At 37.9% G+C, this 26605-nt stretch overlaps 1 protein-coding gene across 1 annotated transcript; it reads right to left on the reverse strand.

Moving 5' to 3' along the window:
• Positions 1-7744: 7744 nt before the first annotated feature.
• Positions 7745-26447, reverse strand: fxyd6 (FXYD domain containing ion transport regulator 6). The gene is made up of 8 exons (XM_041810251.1): positions 26278-26447; positions 18193-18246; positions 17714-17737; positions 14746-14781; positions 14555-14629; positions 14316-14352; positions 14163-14212; positions 7745-9947 (listed from the first exon to the last, which is right to left on the reverse strand). Exons 2-8 carry the CDS (start codon positions 18239-18241, stop codon positions 9910-9912), a joined length of 309 nt encoding a protein of 102 aa, XP_041666185.1. The 5' UTR covers positions 18242-18246; positions 26278-26447; the 3' UTR covers positions 7745-9909.
• Positions 26448-26605: the final 158 nt, after the last annotated feature.

A 26605-nucleotide genomic window follows, 5' to 3' on the forward strand; every position in this document is an offset into this window, starting at 1 on the left:
TTATTTACATCAATGAATGCATGACTATCTCTCTTAAATTAAACTCACTTTATTAATCTATCTATTCTTTAAAAAACAAGTTTAAATCGTCAAAGTGTCTTTTTTCACATGCATGTTTTCTACCTGTATCTTTTTGTTCCTCCTAAAAGCATGCGATGTCAACTCTTTGAGTCGTGGCCTTTCGAGGGAAACTAAAGCCGATAAAGTCCCTTCTTCTTCAGGTGGTGATGCAGTATAAGGGCGCCACCCGGTGGTTGTTTTTGTTATCACAAGTCCAGAAAGCCAAACTAGATAACATCTGCCTTATCCAAATATGAACCTTCTGCAGTCTAAAGGGTACTGCGTCTTCAAGCACACATTCCCAAAAAGGTAACAGTTTTCATCACCTATATCACTAGGAATTTTGAAGCCGCTTACTTGTCATTTAGCACTATAGCAGGAAGATGGTGGAAACAGCCGAGCTGTTAGGAGTCAAAACCTGTTGCACCACAACAGGCTGACGTTTGGAAACACAAGTCCACCTTTGCTTTAATTTTCTTAAATTTGTTGGTAAATGTTTTCTTATTCGACGAAGGTCCAGCTTTACAGATATTGAGCAAAGCCAAGCAAGCCTTGTTACATAATAATGAGAACTGAAACGGGGTGTGGTAAATTTCCCAAGTACTGCATTATACAACAAAACTGGCTGCTATAAGAATATCACCCGGAAGTTACCAAAAGTCTTCGAAAGCGCGCGCTAAAGGAAGGAGAAAAGTGAGTTCACCTGAGGGGGCGTGTCCTTCCCAGAGAGGAGCGCTTGTTTTGTTTCTTTCCAGAATGAGTCACCTGATAATTTGGTGGCGTCTGGTGACTGGAACCCAAAGGCCTTTCCTTTCGTTCAGCTGCTGTCTGTCGTGATGATTCATTTGTGCCCTGGTTTTCCCCTAATACATTTCTATACAAAATGGTGTTAAGTTGTTCCAGTATGAACAGGTTCTGCGGTTATTTTCTCCATTTTGTGCTCTGATGTAGAAAATTTGCTATAGAAAACTATATTCTATACATCCTATGGAAAACCTTTTTGGATGAAGAGCAACTGATGTCAGTGGCTCACATACAAAAAAACCCTACAAAAAAATGTATAAAAAATTGAAGAAATATATATATATATATATATATATATTTAATCATATATTTCTTAAATTCACTAAAACATGTAAGTGTGGACAACACAAACATAATCTAAGTATAACGTTTACACATCGGGTAAAACCTACTTTGTCCTTTTTACCCTATGTGTAAAATTTTAACTCTTGACTTTAGATAGGCAACTTTTATTTTGTTATTGTTGTTAAGAGTTATTATAAAGAATATTGCTATTTCATTACATAAAGAAAGATGCTTTATGTAGGTATTGCTGTTCTTCTCCATAGCTTGGCAGAATTCAAAAATAAAGCTGTGATTTGGTCATCTGCAAGAATAAAAACTTCAGCACTTAAATTTCATAATAGCTTAAAAATTCAGTAGCCTAAATACTGATGTAATCTTTGTGAAAAAAATTAAAATGGCTGAAAAACAAATATATATACTGCTTGTATTCTTGTTTTCTCATAATGTAAATTTAAAAAAAAAATTGTATCTGCCAATTAGGAACTTTATTGTTGCTTTGTGTTATAAAATTCAACTAAGTTTTTTCTTGTTGTTGAAAAAAACAAACAAAAAAAAAAAAAACTCCAGGCTCTCCATTGCAGCAGGGATTTAAAACAGAAATAAACACACCAAGGTCATGAACACTTTATTAATACAAAAGCCTTACATTCTTACACACACAACAGTTAACAGTATTGATGCACTCTCCCGGGTCCTGGCTGTTTTTTCTTTAATTTCATTCCTCTTCCACGGGTCTTGGCTACAAGACATAAAGCAGCAGTTGTTACATTTTTAGCATAATGTTGTTCTTAAATATAATGTCATTAGATGTCAGGTCTACAACTGCAGAGGTTAAATATTTTACTCTTTGTTTTTTACTTATTATGTACGACCAGCAGATGTCACCATGAGGCCGTTTTAGCTGGAAGATTGACACTCTTACCTTGGTTTTGCCACAGCTGAGGAGCTTGTTGCCTTTTGAGAAAAGGAGATGGATTGATTGATTAGCGTAGAAGAAAAGTGCTTTTCATTCAGTAATGCAACTCAGATCACGATGGAACAACATTAAATTCAGCCCCCTTTACCTGGTAAAGTGGTTTTGAAGGGACTTTGATTTGCATTTGGCCAGTCTTTTCAAAACATGACTGATACCATCTGAACTCCATAACACACATAGAGACACAGGATGTAGATGTTGACCTACCTGCCAACAGGAAAAAGGAGAGGAACACAATGACCCCGGCAAACACCAGTCCTCCAACACGAAGTGTGTAGTAGTCTACAAGGAAACAGGACATTGTTAACACACAGTAACTGTAATCAGAGCCAGTCAGCAGCCACGACTCTAACAGTTTAACCCTCACTATTTAACCTTAATGCTCTTTAGGTTTTCTCTTGTTTTATGTGCTCTTCTGTCTTACAAGAACATCACAATTTTACACCTTCAGCTTTTTTCTCTATCTCTCCACTTGTGCCCAATTTGTTTGACTTGCTTAAACCTCCATTATCTGTTAGAAACTCACCTTTATCTCACAAATGCTCCCCTCACTTTCTGCTCTGAAAAGGTTTAACATAAACCAACATAAAGGTTTTTTTTTTGTTTGTTTTTCCAGAAAAATTCTCGTCACTCACCATAAACAAAGTCAGCATCGGGGTCAACAATATCTGCACCTAGGGACAGACATGAATTGGACATGTTAGAAAGAAGTATGCTAAATACAATAAGTCACAGAAAGAAGAAATATTCTGTTTCATAGCCAGCCAAATACTCCTAAAAGAGGCTTTAAGTTGATTTATTTTATGCTTTACCTCACGATGTAATGGTATCAACTTCCACTCCTCTATCCTGTGATAACTTTCTGTCACTTTTCATGTGACACTATTCAGACTCTTCCTCAATGAAACTATGTATTTCCAGATATTTTTTATGATGATTTTTTAGATTAATTAAATATGAGGTGTCTCTGCATAGGGTTAGAAAAAATCCTGCTCCTGAAAAATACACTTTTAAAAACATATTGACAAATGCATTTTGCAAGACACTGTAAACAGGATGGTTCCCTGAGCTCAAGGAAAAAGGACCGTTTTCAATGTATGAGTATCTCACAGAATCTGATGCATTAAGGATAAAGCAATTAGCAGTAGCATAACGTTAAATATCTAAAGCAGTATTAGTCAACATACTATACATCAATGCATACAGAGATAATCATCTCTAAAAACCAAGATAAGACACTGCAGGAACTGTTTCAGAATGATGATTGGATACTGTAAGAAAACCATTTTATTTAGATAAAATTGTAAAGTTAAATCATTCACTTAGTTAGTGGAGTAATTCAGGAAATGTATACAAAAGTTAAGATTTTCATACTTCAGTAACTCAAATCTAAGCTGGTTTCTTATGTCTAAATTCTTGTAAAAACATCTATTTACTCTTATTTTAGCTTTATTAATCTGAAAATTCCAGATGAACAGCTATTTTCAAGTTATTGAAAGGAAAAAAGACCCAACTTGCGTGTAAAAAGTTACTACTGCCTGGTGTTTACTGGTCTTCTCATGATATTCAATTGCCAGACATTGAAAGTAGTGCTGCGTAAAAGAGGGCTGTGGTGGATTATGTGGTAGTGTGATTCATAGAGTTATGTAAGCACTAATTATTATTTACCATCCCATTCTGCAAAAAGATAATCAGCGTTTAAAGATGCAGCTGCATGAAAATAATTAACATGATAGATATATTTTCTACTTTCTCTTTCAGGATATGATGCATTGTAATGTATACGCAACCATCTCTCTTTTTCCTTTTTGAAATGTGGCCCATTAATGTATGACTAAAGATGCTTCTAAGTTCCCTGAGCTTTGACTTGAGATTTGGGATGCACAATATTAAGAGTATGATGAGCAGATATTAGCTTTAAAAGTTAATTATTGGTCAGATATGAACATTTCTGCTGATATGATGACTATAAATGTTGGGACATAAATATTTACCTGATGTCAAATCTGTGGCGTTTTAGGGAACTCTAACAGACTTCAGTCTTTTTCTTTGCTCATCCTTATCCCTTGAGTACGTTCATAGGACTAAAGTTTTTTTTTCTTCATTCATTCTTAAACTTTAAAGCAGCCCTTCCCAAACTTCAGTGCACTGTGGCCAACCTTAAAACCTGAAAATCTTCAAGGGACCACTTAAACTTTCTTCAACACCTTATTTTTGTAATTTTTAAAATTTTTTTTCATAAACAGAAAATTTCAAAACAAGCACCTGGTTTCCAGAGACATTGATGCTACAGGAAAGTGTTGGCATGGTCATTAAGTGCAATTAATGAACTAATAGTGTTTATTTTGTTGAAAAAGACTTCTGTAAAGTCATCGTTATTTTCATTTCTAAGATTAATCTCTTAAAAAGTGCACTGTGACTCTAAAAACCCTTTCAACATTAATGTGGCATATTAGAATGTTTAATGGAGTGTCAGCAGTTAATTCAGCACCAGTTAAACCTTGACACCCATTCTGTACATCAGACAAAATTAATGTTGACAAGGTGAGATATCAGTTAAATCTTCTGGCTGTGCTTTGTTACCTCTTGGGCTTTTAAAAAGGCCTTTTAACGTGTAAACAAGTATTTTATGATACTATAAATCTTGAGTTGAATTAATCGCTTTTTAATGTTCCATTATTTCCTTTTAATCTCATAACAATTTCCTTTGTCCATGGTTAAGTTCATGTTATACTCTCTAATTTACCCATAAAGACAGTAGAAAAATCCAAAATAAAAAAACAGTGTTAAATGCAAAACTGAGGAATTTTAAAATGAGATATAAAAGGATGAGATTACTTGAGGGGAACCACAGAAATTTTGAGATTAATCGCGATTAAAAATTTAAATCTTTTGACATCCCAATTTTTTTAATATCAGGTAAAAGGCCTCTTGCAGCCCATCTAGTGTCCCCAGGGCCCACCAGTGAGCCCCAGGCCACACTTTGAGAAGCACAGCTTTAAAGTGTGTTTTAAAGGGCGCGCAGATGGTCGAGTGGCTTAAGGCACACACCATGTACACAGGCGGCCCAGGTTTGAATTCGGCCTGTGGCCCTTTACTGCATGTCTTTCTTTCCAAGTCTATCCACTGTCCTCCTCTGTCTAACAAAGGCCCAAAAATAAATCTTTAAAGTGTGTTTTAATGACTGAAGTGTAAGGCCTAAACTACATAGATAGATCGGTATCTTTACTGATATTGGCTTCTGCCAAAATTAATTTCTGGTTATCAACATAACTGAAATCTGCCAAATCTAATTGCATGCATCCCTAATTCAGATGTAGACATCTCATTTCAAGAAACTAAACAAGTAACAGTATATATTTTTTTGTCCCTTATAACAAGGAGTTATTTTGGCGTTGACTAGCTTAAAGAAAGATTTTTATATGGAATTGACAGATGAATGTTACTTGGGTAAGTTTAAGTAAATATTTTTGACTAGAATTTAGGCAAAAACCCTCGCCTAGATGTGAGAATTTTGCAGCTGAGTATTCTCCCATTTTTTCAGCATTGCCCTGCGTGGTTATGTGCCACACATACTAGAAGTTAATAAATCATCTTTGAGCTTTATGGGTACATCATTTACTCTTGCTGTTAGAAATGTTAACTCAGACTGTGAGAGCACATGGAGCTGTGACCTTGCAAATACAAAGCTGAATTGTATCATGTTAAAGTGGCACTCTTACACAGCCCTGTTGTGTGGATAATCACCAGATCAGCTGCTGAGTGAGTAACTCACCTTTAGAAGACATGATGTGTCGTCTGTTAGTGTGTTTAGCTGACAGAACTAGAGGGGAACAAAGCAAACAGTTAGGCCAGCTGCTGATCCGTGCATGTCTGCTGTATTTTAAGACTTATCTAACCAGGATTATCTTGTTTTATAAGCTATTCACCATCACATCAGCTAAAAAAAGCAAACATTTTGTTTGTAGGGAGGAAGGTTCCTGTGGGTTTGGTTTCAACAGTCTGCCATTTTAATTAGGTTAGAGATGTGTAGAGGCTCATTTAAATCGGCTTATTCACTTTGGATGAGAGGGGGTTGAAAGGTTCGGAAACTCTATATGTCCCAACAAATTGCCTTATCGGCTTCTGTACGACAGACTTAGAGCAAAGCAATTGCCTTGATCTTCACTGAAAACTTTAAGAGGCTAATGGCGTTATTGATCTTCTTTCCTCCATGCTTCCTCTCTCTCTCAGTCTTTCACAGACTCAGACACAAGCATGTACAGGCTTCTCATTTGATCTACATCTCCTGACCTCTAATCATTAACTTGCACAGATTAACAGACTAAAAGTTTCCCGTCTTGTCTCCTCTTTGTTTAGGCGTGCCGCTGTGAATTGTGGACTTCAGTGCTTTCATTCGTTATGTTTCTAGGCCTTTTCACTGCACTGCTGAGCAAGAGGACACACAGGACAGTTATTCATTAATACATTACAGCGCCAGGATTCATTAACCTTGAACCTTGCACAGGCTGATAGAGGTTATAGACGGGGCAATGGAAAGTGGATACACACTTCTAATAATGCAGATTTAACACCTGATCATTGGCAGATTGACTCCTGATGCCAATCAATGCATCTGTTAAATTCCTCCAAAGGGGAGTAATTAAAAGAACATTGAAAACAGATTAAAGTCTGCCCTCTAAACCCACTTTACAGCATATATTAACTGGAACATGAGTGCCTTTCTTTATCTAGCTCATTAATGGAGCAAAAGACTTTTATTTCTGTGCATACTGCATCAAATCAGTGCAGAGAGACACTTTTAAGACATCAAATTACCACTCGAAAACACTGGTTTTCACTGTTCTCCTATAAGAAACCTCTACATATTATCCTGACAGAACAGTTTATCCACTTTTCAGGCATTTTGGCACTGATTTTAATGGAAGCCCAAAAAGGACATGCATCCATAGATTCAATTTTGCTCCGTTTTTAATAATAATGTAAAAAAAATGTTTTTGTTTTCTTGAGATGTGGACTTGTTTATGTCATTATTCTGGCATAGCAAGGCTGGTTTTCTGATGTTAACAAGTTGATTTCTCCAGATTTCAAGAAAACAATCAATCATTTCAGCGTTAATTTGTAGCCAAAAGAAAATAACTACTCACCAAATCTGCTGAAGGCTCTGTATCACTCCGGTCCAGGTGTGTGTGTGTGCCTAGTCTGCATCAGGGGCAGGTGCAGACAAAATTCCCAGCCCACAGATCCACCCACTATCTCACACTGATTCCTCCCCTATCTAACAGCCATATTTCCGTCTAGTCACTCAGTTACATATTTACAGGGTAATAAAACTTTGTTCTCTCAGACTAATAAAGAGTCAATCAGACAACCTTTGGAGTCACTGCAGAACCAATGGCGCAGTAGTTTCTCTGCTGGTGAAGAGGATATATGACACAGATTCACTGCCACAAGCAGCAGAAGCGTGTGACCTTGGCTGACATTGAAAGGAAATGAGGAGGCATAAAAACTCTTATGAGAATTACCTTGGTATGCATTACAATTAAAAGAACACGTAAATTTAGACTTACTTTATTTATGCAAAAAGCACAACATGTTGCTACACAACGAGGCCTCATGCGTAGAATGAACATTTACGTGTTCAGCGGTCATTTTTTCAACAGGTACATTCTATGTTAGTGAAGCCTGACACAACAATTAGTCACTTTCTTTATGATTTGGCTTTCATTTGGCTACTATTAATGTAGTCTTGCACATAAATAATACCACTTTAAAGTTACATTTCTCTCAAACTCTGCACTCATACTTTGTCTATACACTTTAGATATGTGAAACACAGATGGACATTCAAAGCATCATGTTTACTGTTAAATACCCCTAACAAAAAGGACATAGAAGAGAAAAAGACCTGGTTTTCAAAGATTTTCAGATAGAGAGTGAGTAGTGAGATAATGATAGTCTGTAGGAGACTGGTTAATCCTGGAGGTGCCAGTGACGGTGCCTGGAGTAGCTGTTTGGAAAAGGCAGTGAGACAGCTGATGGTGAGGCTTGCTCCACTATAAAGGGTAAAACACTGTGGTGGAGAAGCTCATTCCTGTGCTCAGTCTGAGAGCTGTGGCAGTTCAGATTGTCTCATATAACGCTGATCCCTTTAATATGGAAAGAAATATTTATTAATATACCCATACATGCCTGCAAACCCACTAAAAATGCACTCAACTGTTCAAACATGGACCCCAATACTCAACTATATATCTTATCTATAAACTACTGGTATAATTAATCATGTAGGCTATATAATAAATGCATATATGTTATAATTCATACAGTATCTGGCTAACTTTATCCATGACAGCTGAACATTATTCACACAGTGGCCATTTTCTAACATCACACTCAGGGTGAGACAAAATGCTTATTTCAGGTTTACAAGCTATATCAAGGTATAGGGAATCTAAGGATATTATAATTTTGAAAAACAAAACAGGAAATAATAGAGCCAGTGGCTACGTAGCTCAGCTAAGTCAAACTGTTAACTAGAAAGTAGCTGGACACAAACAGTGGCTTACTTTTTGTAAATGCCATTACTTTGTCGGAAAGACATTAAAAGACTTAACTTTGTGAAAACTACTATTCTATTAACCTTAAGCTATCATGTTAGAAGAAAGCCCCAACCTTGCCAACTGAAGCTACTGTTAAGATTAGCATCCAGCTTCTTCTTAGCTAGTTGTAGCAATAATAGTGAGGAGGAGTAGCTGTAGCAGGGGCTAAGGCACCATTATAATCTCTTCACCTTGAGAAATAGTCTATTTTACCTTTGAGTTGACTGCTTTTTAAGTCAAAGTTACTACAATCACTATGCTAAATCTGTTAGCCTATTAATGGCAGTTGCCACTGTGTCAGCATTAAGCTAACTAACTAAGATGTGCATCAAAATCTTTTTAAGAGCAATAGTGCCCTCTCCTGGATAATTATGCACCACTTATGTTAACATTAACATTTGTCTGAGCATTGCTAATAGGTGTTGTTTGGGCAACATTTAGTATGCCAGGTTTGTCTGATTTCCACTGTGCACTGTCTAGTCGTTTTCTTGTCAGCCAGGTGTTTCTTTATTACTAATGTATTTTGGGGCTTTTATGTCTTTATTTTTAAAGACAGGATAGTGGATGGAGTCGTAAACTAGGCAGTGAGTGAGTTGGGAATGACATGCACAGGCTGGATTTGAACCCCACTTTGAGGACACATCCTCTGTACACGGGGTCGTAGACATAACTACTACCTGCACCCCAAATTATGCAAAATTTAATACCTAACAACTCAGTATTACAGAATTACAGAACATTTGAAGCTCAGTTTACCACTCTGAGAGTGACATCAGAAGAAAATGGCTACCATGTGAAATACGCTAAACTGACAAACAAAGAGACAAATCTTCAAACCCAAAGGTAATAGATAGAAACAATCAACAGCAGACCACACAACTCTTAAATCTCTTCTAGTCTTCAGAGACAACGTTGTGTCAAAGGTGCTTCCAGCTAAGACAAACAGGGGTGAAACGGTCACACAAAGGCACAGGAACAAACAAGAGCACTGAGCAACAGGCACAACACAACGGATTACAACAGGTGAGATTAATATACATATTACACCTCTAAATGTATCCCTTGCTTCTTACCCTGACATAACCATTGTAATAACAATCCATTAATTCACTTTTACATTGGCTTTTTGTCAAATATAACAGAGCATCATATCTGAAGGCAGTGTGGTCCGTTGGAGTCGGATCAGTTCTCTGCTGGAGTCTCTTTGGCAGCCGCTGCAGCTGAGAGATAACAAAGAGGAGCCGTTTAGTCAAAGCATAATACAGTACAGCAACCAACAGTTATTGTCTCATTAGTATTTCAGTTTTCTTTCACACATTAACTTACATGCAGTGCAGTGATTCCCACATTTTTTCCTTTGGGCCTCCCCTACTCATATCTAAGAAAGGTCAAGCCCCCCCAGGATCAACTTGGAAAAATTAAAAATAGATTTTAAGTGTCTTCACTGACAAAATACCAACATAATAGGCCTAGATACACTTGCTGCTAAGGATCTATGTATAAATTATCGATTATTAAAATGACGTATTAGGGCCAGTCTAAAGTTAAAACAAAAAAGAGGATCTGTTTAAAAATAAATGTTGAAGTTTAAAAAGTTGTACATTTACGAGAAAAAAAACTACATTTTTCACTCTCAAAGCTAAGGCGTTATTGTCTGTGAACCAGAACTAAGAATTTTTGATATTTTAAAGCAAAAAAAAAAACAAAGTAAACTGTCCAGAAGAAGGAAATCATGCATGATGATACTGTTTTCCTTGCAGAAGTCCTGCGGTTGAGAGCCTTCTCAAACAATGCTTCTCGCTGGGACTGATCAGTAAGAGAGTACCTGTAGTTTTAGCACTTATTCATTACCATTATCATCTGAAGTCTGAAGAGATATTTCTGTAAACTGGGGTTATCCAACCAAAAATTCTGTTTATTTATTTGTTTTCTTTTTAGATTATTGACTTTATAATGAAAATTTACAAATTGAAAAACCTGAAATCATTATAGTTTATAATGTCAAAATTTATGACCATTTAAACTTGAAATCTTCCATTTTTTTCTTGTAACTTTATGACTTTATAACCCTTTTTTCACAGAAATGGATAAATCCTCCTTATTTTTAAAACATTTAAGATGGCCCAACACGCCACTGTATACTATGTTACTAATCGTGATTTCTTTTTTTAGTAAAAGCACATCTAATTTTGACAACATCAGACCAGACAGGGCCCCGTACCCCCTAGGAGATCTCTGGCAACCCCCTCAGAGGAGCTACTAATAAAGGATAACACTGGTGGCAAAAATGTTCACATCAGAGCTGATGAGTGCATGCAGTGCCAGATTGTATATGAGGCATCTTTTCTAAAGGCCACTGCAAGCTTAACATTAAGTACATTTACTCAAGGGGTTAATATAAATCAGCTTTTGAGTCCATCTATCCATCTGTCCTTCCATCTTCTGTCACTCCAGGGTCGGGTTGTGGTAAATGCAGGCTAAGAATTCAATCCAAAATCCCTCTGTCCAGCAATGTTTTCCAGCTCCTCCTGGAGGATTCCCAGGTATTCCAAGCCCAGATGGGATATACAATCCCTCCAGTGAGATCTGGGTCTACTGTGGGGTCTACTCCCTGGTGGACATGCCTGGAAGATTGCTACACTTTCAAGTTTTAACCCATTAGAGCCTGAAAACACAAAATATGTATCAAATACGACACAACAGGCTTTAAGGGGTTAAATTAAATGTTTCAATTCAAACTTCTGCTCCTTAGGATACATTTAATAGATATTTAAATGTTACTAGCACAAATTATGCAACTTTTAATGTATTTTTAAATTCATTTTCCATCCACAAACCCCTGATGAACCGCTACTTTGGAAAATACGGTACTTCCTGTGTTAACACGGATCAAATCTCTGTCTCCTCTTCTTCCTCTGATATATATCAAAATATCAAAACCTAGCTTACACAATATCTTTGGGTAATGCTCTTAAATTCCCTCGCTCCTGTGCTAATGATACTGTATTTTGACAATTTGTAACACCAGCCTTTGTTTGGGCAACGTTTAATACGCCAAAAATAGCTCATACACTAAAGAATGAATGGCTGTCAGGTCTAACCCCAGGAATCAAACATGGAGGGCAGACAAAGGGGCTGTGAAACTGATCTGTTTTATTCAAGAGATTAGATTATGTGAAATGTTAGACACTGAGTGGATTAAGCTACAACGATTCTCTGTAAGTAGGTTCTTAATATAAGTCAAATTACAATATTAATACATTTTATTTAAAGTCACATTGACTAACACTTGAACTAACCTTAAAAAGCAGAATTAAACCAACAAGCTAAGATAACCACATGAAAAGGAGCAGTAAAATTAACAGTGAATAAAAAATAATGCAGGCTAGCCAAAAGGAAAACAATTAGATCAAACACACTAGTTTCAAAAGATAAGACAGGATTTGAAGATGGAGAGACTGTCAATGTTATGCATGTCTGGTGGGAGGAAGTTTCAGAGGCGGTGAGCAGAGTGGCCAAAGACTCCAAATCCCATGACGGTCAAGTTGATGGTGAAGTGGATGGTGTGAAGCAGAATCTTAACATCAATGCCTTAGCTGTTGTGGAGCGAATAAGTTATGTGATTAATGGCTGGGGATCTGGAAATGATATGAACTGCAGATTTCAGGACCAGTTGGAGATTATGAATGGATTTTTAGGGGAGACCAAAAAGAAGGTGTTTACAGTAATCTATTTGGGAAATGACCTGGGTGTGAACTCCTGCGGCCAAACTTGGGGCCCATGGAGGTCAGGAAAATCATGGTCAACTGTGAATGTAAGTTGTAATAACCATGTTTTATTTTTAAACTGACAAAATTTACTTTTATTAGAGCAACAAAAAATGAGTTTTATTGCTTTGTAGTATATAGCATTTTTCAAAATGTTAACCCCTTTTCTTAAAACAGAATTACCTTTTTATTGTTATTGCACACTAAACTAAATGATTATGAAAGTAATGTCAGACTTCTTAGCTAAGCCATGATGTACACAAATGTAAGGATGTCAGAAAATAAAGTAAAAGAAACCAAGACAACTTTAATGGGAAAAAATTGAGCTAATGTGATAAGAGACAGTGAGGATTTAAATTGGCCCAATAAATGGTTAATAGTGGAAAAATGGGTTAAAAGCTGCAAAAAGGGGCAAAAATGGGTGAAAATCCAAAGGTGTGGAAAAAAAGGGCAAAACCCCCTGGTAAAACTGGCTTAAAAGTGGTAGAAAGTGGCAAGAAGTAGTAAAGAGTAGGAAAAAATGGGTGAAAAGCAGCCATGATGGGTTAAGATTGGCAAATAATTGGCAAAAAGTGGCATAAATAGGTAAAAGCAGCAAAATGCTTCAAAAATGTCAAAATTGGTGAAAAGCAACAAAATGGTTTAAAACTGGCAACTGGGCAAAAAGTGTAAAAAAAAATGGGCAAAAACTACCATTTGGTGTTAACAAAGGCAAAAATTGGGTGAGAAGTGGCTAAAAGCAGCCAGAATGGATTAACAGTGGCAAAAACAGATGAAAAGTGGCAGAAACGGTTTGTAAGTTGCAAAAATGTGCAGAAAAGGAGCAATAAGGTGAGAAAGGGAGCAAAAAAATGCAAAAATTGATGAAAAGTGGCTAAAATTGGCAACATTGGCAAAAAAAAAAAAAGCAAAATGTGTGAAAAAAGACCAGAATGGGTTAAAAGCAGCAAATAAGTGCAAAACTGGGCAGTGGAAAAAAAGTAGGAAAAAGGGCAAAAAAGGCCATCATGGGTTTACAGTAGCAAAAATGGGTGACAGGTGGCAGAAATGACAAAAATTGGTTGAAAGTTGCAAAACAAAGTGGTAAAAAGTGGCAATCAAGGTCTTGAAGATGGGGCAAAAATAACGAGAACTGTGGTGAAAGGGGTTAAAACACAGCAAGAATAAATCATCTCAACATCAAGCTAGAAGATAAACTACAGCTGAATTCATAACAACCAAAACTTGATGAAAATTTCCTTTTTTGGGGGGGGGACTTTATGCCTTTATTTTGACCGAGTAGCTGAAGAGAGATGGGCAGCATGGGAAGAGGGAGTTGGGAAACATTAACCAAACAGCATAGAGACTGGGAATCTGTCCTGCGACCAGCCTCTGCATATGGGCGCCTGCTCTACCAACTGAGCTAAACCAGCACTCAGCTTGATGACAGTTTCAAAGTGATGAATGTTTCTGTTCATTTCTGACCTGTTAAGAGTATCTAAAATCATCTTGAAAAGTATGGAGTCAAACTCTTTATGATGTATTACATGATAAGTTAAAGGTCAGTGGTACTTTAGGTGTGCACGTCATCAATATGAAACTTGTATGTCCTCCATGTTCATGCCATGGATGTCAGATAGTGAGTTAAAGATGAGAACAGCTGACAGGAAGGTGAAATGCTTGTCTTACCCTTTGAGACAATTAAGTTCTCCTCCTGTTGTTCCTCATCTCCAGGGGCACTGAGGAGAGAATCAATGAGTTTTCATCATAACCAAATAAGTAGTAGTAATGTGAAAAGCCCTTACAACAGCACTTTTCAATCAGAGAAGGGCACTGACATACCTTGGCTTCTGGTTGATGCTACAGCGGCATCGTCGACCTATAAAGAGGAGAAATCATCATTGGTTCACCGTTTCATTATCATTACCTGATAATGAAACGATGCAGCTCTCCACACAGTGTGAAAAATGCATTAACTTGTGATTAATGATCTTAATATGGTTGTAACACTCGATTTAACTCAGTGAATGTACATGTAATAGAATAACACACAAGCACAAGCACTCAAGAGCTGGACTTACTGAGAATGAGGAGGATACCCAGTGTGAACAGAACCACGGCAAACGCCAAACCACAGATCCTCAGGCTCTCATAATCTGCAGAGGAAGTTTACATTTAAGAGACGAATCAAGAAGTGTACAGCAAAATAATTCACAGTGTCGGGGCTTCGCATCAGTCTGCTCCAGAATGACATTTATGAAAGCACACTTACCGTATATAAATGGATTTTCATCTTTTTTCTTGTTTGCTATAGAAAAGAGAAGAATACATTTAGAAAGTGTTTAACTCTACTATTTTTAACATAATGAAAGGGGCAGTGATAATATTTCCAGTGTGTAGTCTTGGGTTGATAATTAAATGTAATTATTAAAAATTATTACAATTCTCTTTTTAACCAGCAGAGGGCCATACTTGCTATTGGTTTCCCTCCCCCCCAAGTAGCTCAAGAGGGAAGGCATCAAAATAAGAGGAGAGAATTTTGCACTTTTACTGCTAGAGATTTGAAATTACAGAAGCATATGCATTCAGAAGTGGACTTCAACTGAATAAAAATAATTCAGGAAATTCTAAATGGTATCATGAAGCTGGTTTGCGATTGATACTGTATAGTAAGATGAGTGTGTTGTTATGTCCCTTATCTCTTTGCATTAGGCTGGCCACACACAACATAACTGTCCAATCTTAAGTGTTTTACCATCATAGTAGACCACAGACATAAGGACACTTTCAACAGCATTAACATTATAATCCTCTGGCTTTGTAGTGGTGATTCCAGAGACAAAAGGTTGCACATTTGAAGTAAATACAAGCTACTTGTTCCCTTCTACAGGGATAAGAGCTCAGTGACAAGATCCCTAAACCCAGTTAAAGCCCTCTCAAGTCAACTGTGCAGACCAATAGGCAATAAGAAGCCAGGACCTCATCAGGGCTGTCAAGTGCACTTGGGAAATCCTCCTTCACTGATATTTAGGCAGTTAATCGCATGACACCTTCAGAGGGCAGAACAGTGATCTCTAACATCCTTGAGCCACACCCTCCATACAAGCTCATCATGCAGACAGCACCCGACACCACCTTCAACAGACACAGGTAACATCAAAAGCTCCAGATAGGGACAATGCTGATACTGCCTCCCCCAACACGACTCATAGCTGCTACCGCAAAAGACAACTATCCTACTGTCCATACACATGAAACTGCAAAGCCAGAGGTCAGAGAAAGTCAGGGAAACAGAGACAGGGTTAGGTGCCCTGACTAGCACTCATCCCTGCCTGACTTAGGCTCTACCTCCCCCTACTCCCTCATTCTCATAACCTGACGTGACAGGATGACTGTTCAACAAAGGCTACTTTTCACATCCATCTGGACCTTCTGTTTGTCACATTCATTACGGGACAATCAGAGGGACAGAACTAATATTGTGATAGACATGTGAAGCCCCAAAAAGTAAACTACATAACATGGTACTCAACCCAGCAGGTAGCTGCTATCATCCTTAGCAATCAGTGGAGCCAGGTGGTGACTTGATCCTTGCTGAAACCAGAGAAGAGACAAATATCTTTTCTTCTTATACCAGCTTTCAGAGTGGCTTCTCGCTTGTCTTTCAATAAAGGGAATGGTCCAGTTCTGATAAAACTGTCCCTGTTGCTACATCCAAGCTAATCACTCCTAATCACTACTAACTTATAGTAAAACTAAACCCCATCTGTAGCTACTACAAATTCATGCTGTGACCAGTTGGCAGAAGAGATGATACATCATCTCTGTCAAGAAAAGCTTTTGGTACCATACTTTGCTCTTCTTTTTAACAATAAAAATGGTCCAGTGTGATGGGAAAACTGCCACTGTGGCTACATCTAAGCTAACTGATGGTCACTTTGCAATACAAGTAGAGCTTGTTCTCCTCCAATGACAATGATTGGTCAGATCATTCACTAGCTATGTTTATATGGACCCCTTGTAACCATAATAAATGCCTGATCTGAATAAAAATGCTTCATATAAACATTTTAATTGGAATAAAATTCTCCGATCCCAATAAACAGTTCTGTTGCTGGAACAACTTTTTACTTGAAACTTTAAGAGTTCAGAATTGTCGATCAGATAAGAACAAGAGAGTAAAACAACCAGATATTTTTGCATGGGGAGGAGTTGAAAAACAAAAAACAAGCGAATGACTGCATTTTATTTAAAACAAAGGTGTAGAAGAAGAATCTACGGCAAATTTTCGTTAGATTTGACCAGTAGGACAATACTGCACACGTCAGAGCAGTTTTATTCAATTCAAATGCATGATGCATGAGTATGTACATCTGTATCAGATGTTTTAGCATTCATGAGAATGAAGAAATTTAAATTTTCAACCAGAATAAATTTAATTAGAATGTGAAAAAAAAATTGATCTGCCTAATGTCGGACATAGAATCTGGCCAATCCATCAGCTTCACAAGGTTATTGGAATTTTCATGAAGAAAAGGCTTCACAGAAAGAGAAGAACAGAGTATAGGGTAAGAGAAGAGCTGAGGAGTTGAGGGGTTTTCATCAACCTTTATATCAGCTACCAGCCAGCATTATTCCTCCTAATCTAAATCTACTGACTGGACTGAACTGCTTAATCTGACATCCTTTAGCCATCTTTCATGAACTGTCCCTCTGTCACAATCAATCTGACTGGAGATGATAAAGATGTTCTGCAGAGAGCGAATGCCCTCAGCCTTGAGGAGTTGGGCGTTCAGGGAGACAGACATCGCTTATGAGGAGCCATCAGCAGAGTTTTGGAGGCTTGCGTAGCCTAGAACAAAGCGAGTCTGAAGTGTACCCTTCTGGGATAAACAAAATTGTCTCATTTAGAAAAAACTGTTCTGGCATATGTTTTGTCCATAGCTGTAATATGTTTGTGCAAACAAGGCCTTAAATCAAGCTCTAAATAGCCTAGATGTTTCTACATTTGATCATTTCTCTTTTTCAAAACAATCACCATTGTCTCTTTAGTATTGATTTCCCTCTTCTGAATTTATTTTGTATTCACACACGGTTGAGTCCGGTCACTTTGGATGTTCTGCTTGCCGTAATAGGCCAATCTATAAGAGTCTGATTTAATCAGGAAACTGACAGAGCCATCTTCGAGTCTGTAAGAATCACGGTGTGACCCCATTAGTGAAAACATCCCGAGTACTCACCCTGTGCACTCTGCTCTGTTACAGCTGAGAGGCCATGGAACAGAAGGGGGTTTCATTCAGAGAGTGAAGGGAGAGGGAGAGAGGGCCGAAACACAGGAAATCAGAGAAGGAAGGAAAATTTTCAATACATCTGCCCAGCTATTCATCTCTCTGTTTTACCTTACACAACCTCTAAGATTCATTAACACACTTCACAGCACGGCATCACATCATCTATTCTTAGTGTGTACCTGTGTGAGCATGTTTATCCTTGTGTTACATTTAACCATGCACTATAAAAAGACATCACACAATCACAGTTACTCACTAATGAATCCCTAAAGTAGTAAATTGATGTTTTGCTCTAAGCCCACACCCACAGAGAGCCTCCTACTATGACATCACTACCTGCCCCAGCACTGCCCCCCTGTGGACAAGTGGTGTTTGCATGCGTACATGGCTTTCATGCATAAATGTGGGTTGGGTGGGGGGACACTTACCAGCCACACACACCAGAAGAGAAGAGAAGAAGAGCAAAATAGTTTCCATGGCAACTGTTGACATAGAGTAGTAAAGAGGGAGGGCGAGAAAGAATAAAGGAAAGACAAATAATATGTATGTTACTGTCCCCTTCACTAATCGAGCACATTAAATGCATTTTAACACAAACATATAAAATTCATGACCCAGCTCACAGACATCACACATATAGAGTGGTAGGTGAATCACAGCATAAAGCACTGGCTCTATCTAAACCTCTGTAGACTAACGTATGTAAAGAGCCTACAGTTAGAGTTTCTATCTTGTATAATGATCCATGTTCAGAGCCACCACACATGTTCTCTTTTCCTGGCAGAGATTTCTCCCTCCCCCCTGTGGAAATCACACAACCTTGGCCTAATTTCATCTAAATTATTCAATGCACATTCTCTCAAAAAGAACATTTTCATGTTGAGCTATTTGCATAAAATAATACATAATAAAAGCAGGATCGATTAAGCCAAAGTAGCTGCATTACAGCAGGCTCTCAGCTTTTCAGAAACAGTGATTCAAATAGGAAATACCTGCATTGAATGCAGTGACATTTTGTTTTACACATCTATGGTCTTAACAGGATCAACAATAGACAAACAACTTTTCAGGGATAAGACCAAAAAAACCTTCAGGGAAATAGACATTCAGTGTTGGAAAATCTTCAGATTAACATCAGTGTTCAATGAAAAATAATTTTTAAAACTCGCTCATTGCTGGTCTGTACATTGCTGCTACCCCCAGATTAAAAAAAAGATTTTCCCAATAAGAAGAACCCAATTGTCTTTTCTAACTGGCTAATCAGCTGAGGAGGAGGCAGTCCCTTGGGTTGTGTCAAAATCACACTGCCTATTTCCTATATGGTGAGCTTTTTATAATAGACTTTAATATGTATATATCTACTGCTGAAACTGATATTTCAATATGGTTGGATTTGGCCTCAAGGGGACGCTAGAGAAAAAGCAGTTTTTAGCACTTTTTCTCCAGCGTCGTTCTCAAGAGTGGAGGTTTACACATGAGGCATTTTCACATGAGGCACTTCCTGCCTGAGCAAATTGCTCCCATTCCCCTTTCCCCCCTGCTGGTCTCCTTTCACTTTAGTAACATTTATCCACACCCAAGAACACTTGTGTATTTACACAGTCCAATACCAGAAGTGGCGTAATTTGCCAGTACAACAAATTTCATGTTTTATTCAACTTAATTTTTTTTTATGCTAGCCACATATTTAACATTACTTTGTTAGCCAATTTAGCTATTTTAGCTTTAGCTAAAACTAAAAGAATTAGCAGTTATGCCACCATTTGCGTAACTGCTTCTAAAACACGTCTGGCTTTAGTGAACGTAGCATAAACTACATAGCTTGGTTGGCTTTAACTTCAGCTACATTGGCTACATAGCTGCATTCCTACTTAGCTTATGTAGCTTACATAGGTTTCATAGCTAATGTAGCTAACATAGCTAATGTTGCTTCATTAGCTGCATTGGAATGTTTTCATTGAGGACAAGCTTTTCTCTTGTAAGTAGACTGTTTTCTCGACTTTATTTAATGTTTTGATTAGGTAGACTTTTTACTTTTCACTTTTGGTACCCTTACCTAAACCTTTACCATAACCATGAACTGAAATTAATTTTGTTTCTATTTTTAAAGTTGCAGCATGTATTTCCTGTCTGGCAGAAGTGGTGTCTCACATTAGTGATCTGCAATGGCTGGTTTATGAGAGCTTAGGTCTACAGCCAGACTGTCCTGGAAATTCATACATTTCATAACTGGTCTTAGCTGTAGTTCGCATTCAGTGCTAGCAATATACGTAATAGTGCTAACACATTAAGAGCAGATGATAAAGCTGGTCCACAATACAGCTGCTAAATATAAGACTGCTGAAATTTGTCATTGTGAACACATCACTGAAGAGGAACACCATTCTGGCTTTAACACTCTGTTAAAACCAAATCAACTCGACAATGAACCCATAATAACTTTTTAAAATCCCTCCAATAATATCTGATGCATGCTCCTAAACTGTGACTAAGGTTCTACAGTTAAGCGTCCTTGGGTTTCTTGAAAGGCGCTATATAAATTCAAGATATTATTATTATTATTATTATTATTATTATGAAAAATCAGTACTTTTGAGTGACAGTGCTTCTTTCTTTCTAAATGTAAACAAATGCATCATAATGTGATCAAAATGAGGAAATGCTGAGTTCTTTGCATAAAACACCCACAAACACAGACTTAACCGATAGTTATTGTACTGCACTCTCGTTCACATATTTGATAATAGCCCATTGCACTTCTATTTGTACTAATGCAGACAAAATATCTGGCAATGGATTATTCATCAACATTCAGATGACATCAAATTAACTACATGGGTCAGTACATTCCATCAAAAGTGCTCATAGTACAGTCCAATACTCAAATCCTTTCCATACTTTTTTGTAGCTAATAGAAAACTACAATAGCACTTGCTGCATTGTAATCAACCACTTCAATGTAAGAAGCAATCTGAGATATACAAAAGAATCCCTCATATTGTAATCTTAACTTCTCCCTCTTAGGGGCTTGATTTGACAGCAATGTATTTGATAAAAGAATAGATACAGATACATGTAATAGAAAGAGACAAAGCAGTGCAACAAATATTAAACTCTGACAACACAATCTATTGAAGCTTCTTTAAAGGAGTCCAAGGTCAAACTTATGGCACTGTTAGGCTGTCTGACAGTTCAGTCAGTCCACCTGACCTGTCTGCATCCATGCATTTGTATATGTCTATTCATCCAACTCACTGTGTCCATTTATGTCCATTTGCCCATCAGGCTGTTTAACCATCTGTGTAAGCAGAGAAGCACATGGTGCACTTAAACGCACAGAGTCCATTTGAGTCATTAGCAGAGGTAGCTGCTGTAGCAGTCCTGCACAGCTAATGATGTGCATTGTACTTCTGATATTCAATTTGTGGGCCCTCACGCAGATGTCAGCTGTGCAACGGTAACCTGGACATTTATGAAGTAATGGGATACAAGATGACAACTGAAGAGGACATGAACTATGGCTTAAAAAAACAAAAAATTCTCAACATTTATTTAGTTTTAGGATGCAGAGGAAAATTGATCCCAGAGACTAAGATGCAAAAGGTAGTGAGATAATATTTATTTTACTTGCAGACATGCCACTTAAGTATTTTTAATAGGACTTGCTGTAGAAAAATACAGTGTGACAAGTCCCACATTCAAGCCTATGTTCATATTATAGTATAGCCTTAAAATATGACTCAACAATGACTAGATTTATGCTTTGGTAGTGGGAAAGTATCCCTTGTTTTTGATTAAATGAATTGTTTAGCAGAAGGATTGAACACTTTCGGGTTCTGAGTCACAATCTTAGGAGCTGAGCACCCCTTAAGGTCTGATCCTAAAAATGCCCAGGTAGCATGGTGAGTTCCTCACCCATTTAGAAGGGAAATGACTTCTTACAAGGGCTGCATACTCTTTACAGTAAGTCTAAACACTGAAGTACTGATGCCATGAATACATATGAGACAAAAAAGAATTTCTCTCTCGTAAAGGATTAACATTTTAGTCATGACTACACAGAAAAGACTGGAAAGACTGAAAGCTTTTAAGTATTTTCTCAAGGTCTTATTTTTAATGCAGGTTGAAGCATTGAGAGGAAAATGGTGCGTTCAGAGAGGCCATTTTATAAAGCAGTTTAATGCAGAAATGAATGATGACATGTGACAGGTGTTTGAAAGAATATCTGTCACAACTTCAATGACACATTTCTCTTTTTACATGAGAGGTATTGATCGACAGCTGCCCCAAAACTGTACATCTCTCACATTCCCTTCTGACACATTCATAAACACTGATCCAGATCAGGTACAACATAATGTAGGTCATTATTCACCATAATACACAGTGACCTTTACATGGAAGCATACTGCTATGTCATCTCAGAGAAACATGTAGAGTGCCTGTAAGATGTATTCACCCCTTTGGATCTTTTACCCTTTAATTTTATATGAATTTAGTAGATGCACCTTTGGTGGCTGCAAACACAGCTCTGAGTCTGTGTGGATAGGTCTCAATCAGGCTTGCACATCTGGACACAGCAGTTTTACTTCATTCTTCTTTGTAAAACTGCTCAAGCTCTGTCAGTATGTATGGGGATCAGGTGTTAACAGCCCTTTACAAGTCCATCCACAAATTCCCTATTTGATTATTTGTTTTTTCTACTTTTAAGATGTAGATGTTCTGGTGATTCGTGATATTTACAATTTCATTTACAATTTCATTTAGCAGACGCTTTTATCAAAAGGGACTTACAACTGGGACTGGTGATCCTGGCAAAAAAGATCTTGCCCCACTGGACACACATGCTCTGACTGGGATTTGAATTTTTGTTATATATTTTGTATCTCTACACTAAAGCAGAGTATCAACACTTTGTTTTCTATCACTCATTCAAATTGGAAACAACATTTCCATGAAAGTAAAAAAACGTTATTCCAGCCACGGAAAACATATGAAGGTGAATAATAAATAATTTGGACAAGAGAAAGCTACAACACCATTTGCAAAACTCTTTACAGCCAAGGGCAGAACAAGAAAAGATAAGTCTGTCATTGAGAGACTAATGGATTGGGAGTCATCTTGCTGAGAGAGTTGTTAATGGAGCAGATATGATGATAAGTGTTCAGGGTTAAGTGGCCCGTTGGACAACTTCCACTGACACAGAAAGAACCAAAGATACTCTGAAGTCAAAGTTACACTCACAAACTCTGCATTGTCCATTCACACCACCACACCTGCCCAACTTTAAAGGGAGATTTCTGTATTTTTGGATGGGTATAGTTTCTCAGCATAATTTAATGAGGTTAAGGTAAAAAATTGCCAATAAAAACAATATTGCCTCAAATGTACAGTGTATTGAAAAATTTTGAAGCACAGCTGGCTAAGCTAAAACAACTAAAAAATGAGCAATTTCAGTGTACACAGAGGAACTATTTCAACACATGGAGATTCAGCTAAAAGAGAGAGAAGAGAAACTTTAGTGGTGACTAGTTAGCAGGAGAGCCCTGCGTTACCAGCTGGGATAGGTGTGGAAACGGTGAGTCCCTGCCCACATTGAGAGCTGCTGCTGCTGCTGTCCCGAGTGGGACTTATCAACACTTCAGGACATTTTTGATCGAGGATAGTGGCTTACAGACACCTGCAGCCTGCATCACTCCCCATCCAGAGTTCCCTGCTGGACACTGCTGTTTTACATTACTTCTTTAACTTTCTGTGGATAAATTGGAGAAACTGACCCTGACCTGAAAACCTAATGGAACTTTGTCATCAAGGTAAGTTTATGGCTGTTGTTTTATTCTCCTGATGGCTGATGACTGAACAAGCTACAGTCCACACAATATGTTCACTTTGTGTAAACAGTGTGTCAGCTGTTGAAGTGGAAAACTGAGCTGAAATAACTGTACCTATCTGCGCTGCTATATAGCCCAGCTTCCCCAGTGTTTAAAGGGGCAATGCTCACTGAAATCACTGGAGACTAATGGTCCTACTGTTGACTTGTAACTCATACAACCCAACTCAAAAAATACAGAAATATCCCTTTAAGGACACACCTTAGTATTTGTACCCACATTAAAAAAAGCTATTAATTCAGTGTTCATTGCGGGGTTAATGAGAGAAAACTATTTCTCTAGACAATACTAGTATAATTACAGTTTTCCAAGGTGCAGCAGTCTGACTAACTTAAAATTGCACAATTAATGCACCAATATCTTACAGTTTCAAAAAAAAAAAAAAAAAAAAAAACAGGTCGAACTGGATTGTAAAAATGATGCAACAAGGAGTAAAAAAAATCTTGATTTCCTGTTTATTTTTTCTGTTTTGATTTAGTGATGAGATATGTTTGAGCCATTTCACAGCTAAATAAAAAATGTTTTTATTGGTTTAGTGGTCCAAAATTTGAAATACAGTAAAATTTTACCATGTTTTTAAAATGTTAATCACAGTTTTCCAGTGTGGAAAAATCATCTTTTGAAAAAAGGGGTATTTTTAGCCATTAGTGGGCCAGTCTCACATGTTTGCCCAGTGAGAATCCCAAAGGGAATTTGGCAGACATTCATTCCTCAGTGTAATGTTTCATGTAGCTTTTCAGCACCAGGCTTTTCTCTCCCTGGGTATGAAATATGGCACCTGAGTTGCAGGCTCCCTATCTGTCCTTAACACACCAAATCTCCACTAGTGTTGACCAGTATCTAGTCCCATTACCAGACTTCCCTTTGTCTGACAGGAGAAACCAAGAAACAGTCAGACAGCTTGACTTTATCTGTGTGCTGAGCACAAGGGAAAAGCAGGAGAAGGGCTGTGTTTCTGTAATATGGAGAGAAAGAGAGGGCAGGCAGGAGATAAGCAGACAGGGACGGGCATAATTTGGCAGGAGACTTCAAGGTGAAGGGCACTGTCAGTGTTGAATACACAGAGAAAGGTCAGGAAGTGTGGCGATGCAAAGAAAAACAGGTGAGCAAAGGGACAACAGAATGAAAAGTAAAGATGGCAGTCGAATAAAGTGAATGAACAGTGAAGGAGACGATGATCTCAATTTTACATCATAGCAAATATCTGAGATTCTGAGATTCAAACTTCTGCTGCACAAAAACAGAATAATAAGAAACAGACTCAAGGTCATGGATCAAAAACTATTTCCAAACAGAGTGTGCTTTCAGTGTTTATGAATGCTTTTACAGCCTGGTACACCCCACCAACCCCCTTTATCAAGGTCAATACTGAGTGCCCTTTTAGCATCGTTTATCTGCGCTTCTTCCTCTTTGAATGGAAGCTTTTTCATGTAAGACTGATGTACATCCTGTGCCATTTTATGGACGTTTTATAGATGGACATGGATCTTTCTTTAAGGGCATAATACATGGTAAACGAATGGCCCTGATGCCTTTTATGTGTAAAAAAAATATGTAGAACAAAAGTCACAGCACAGTAGATACATTCTTAGTTTTTCCAGCATATATTCACAAATGTGGAGCTCAGTAAGTCACACCATAGGTCTAACATAAAAAATCATCAACACTTACGACTGCTATCATAATCATATTAGATCGCCATGACAACAATGTGCGTCGTTCAATGTCCAGATATCTCCATGGTAACTGCATCCAACTGGACATTTTGGCGCCGGAGTAAAATGGGGTTAGATGGGAATCACATCTCGTGAAAAAAGGATAACCTTAGTGAGAGTAAACAGGAACGAGGGGCGTGGTACGCAGCTCTGAAGTCATCGTTCACTGGTGGGAATAAACTTTCTCATCTGATTCTGTTTAAATTGATTCATAAATAACCAGGCGACGTCATCTTTTGAGGGAGTGATTTCAAATTAAGAGGCTACATGTTTCAGTGGCACGCGGACAATAACAGCGCACAGATAACGTCTCCGTTGTGTTATCAAAAGGAACTGCCTGGTTGACGAAGACTGGATTCAGTGAAAGACTCACAGTAAACAATGGTAAAGGATTACAAAAATGGTGCGTGACGTATGCGCGTCCATCAACCTGTGGATCGTCTGATGCTGAGCAGAGAACGTGACTTTATCCTCTTTCTGATTCCCTCTCTATTATATACAGGATCATTTGTCCAATTATGCCTAATGATTCGATATCAGTGGGTTTATTGTCCCGCGCGTTGATCCAGGGCGCATTTATATATATACATTTTTTTTTTTGGTTGTGGCGCGAAGGTTACAGTGAACAGAGCCAGCCGACACACCCTCAGTGTATAGCACTGATAAACAAGTAGCGTTGTAAATGGCTTCACTTCAGGTTGATGATGAGATGCCCAGTCGAGCGTAAAAATGCTGCATGCAGCACTTTAATTTGGCGTTACATTATTATCTTTTAATTTTAATTAAATGATTTATTGATGTGCTGTTAGATTAAATGATGAACTGAAGCTCAGAGACATCTCTGTCAAGGCGATGATAGATAAAAAATAAAAGTCAGGACAACAAATATACTCTCTTATCCACTTACCTCTTGTTTCCCCCAGCAGACTGTTGGCCAACAAACTGATCTCCTCCCACAAACAAAAAAAAAATCAATCAGCTTGTCTCAAAAGGTTTTAGATCCAAATGTTCTCATCTGTCAATATTTGCACACAGCTCACATCCACCTGCCCTGGGAAAATAGACGTGATGGGTAACAATGTGACTCCTGGAGTGACTGCTTGTTCAGCGTGTTCAACACCCTATTTTGCTGTCTCTCTCTCTCTCCCACTCACTCTCTTTCTCACACACACCATACCCACCATAGACTCCCAGCATTATGTCAGCCTTGTGTGCGATTAAAAAGGACTAATGGT

This window comes from Cheilinus undulatus, linkage group 2 (assembly GCF_018320785.1).
Source record: "Cheilinus undulatus linkage group 2, ASM1832078v1, whole genome shotgun sequence".
In the NCBI taxonomy this organism is placed as follows: Eukaryota; Metazoa; Chordata; class Actinopteri; order Labriformes; family Labridae; genus Cheilinus; species Cheilinus undulatus.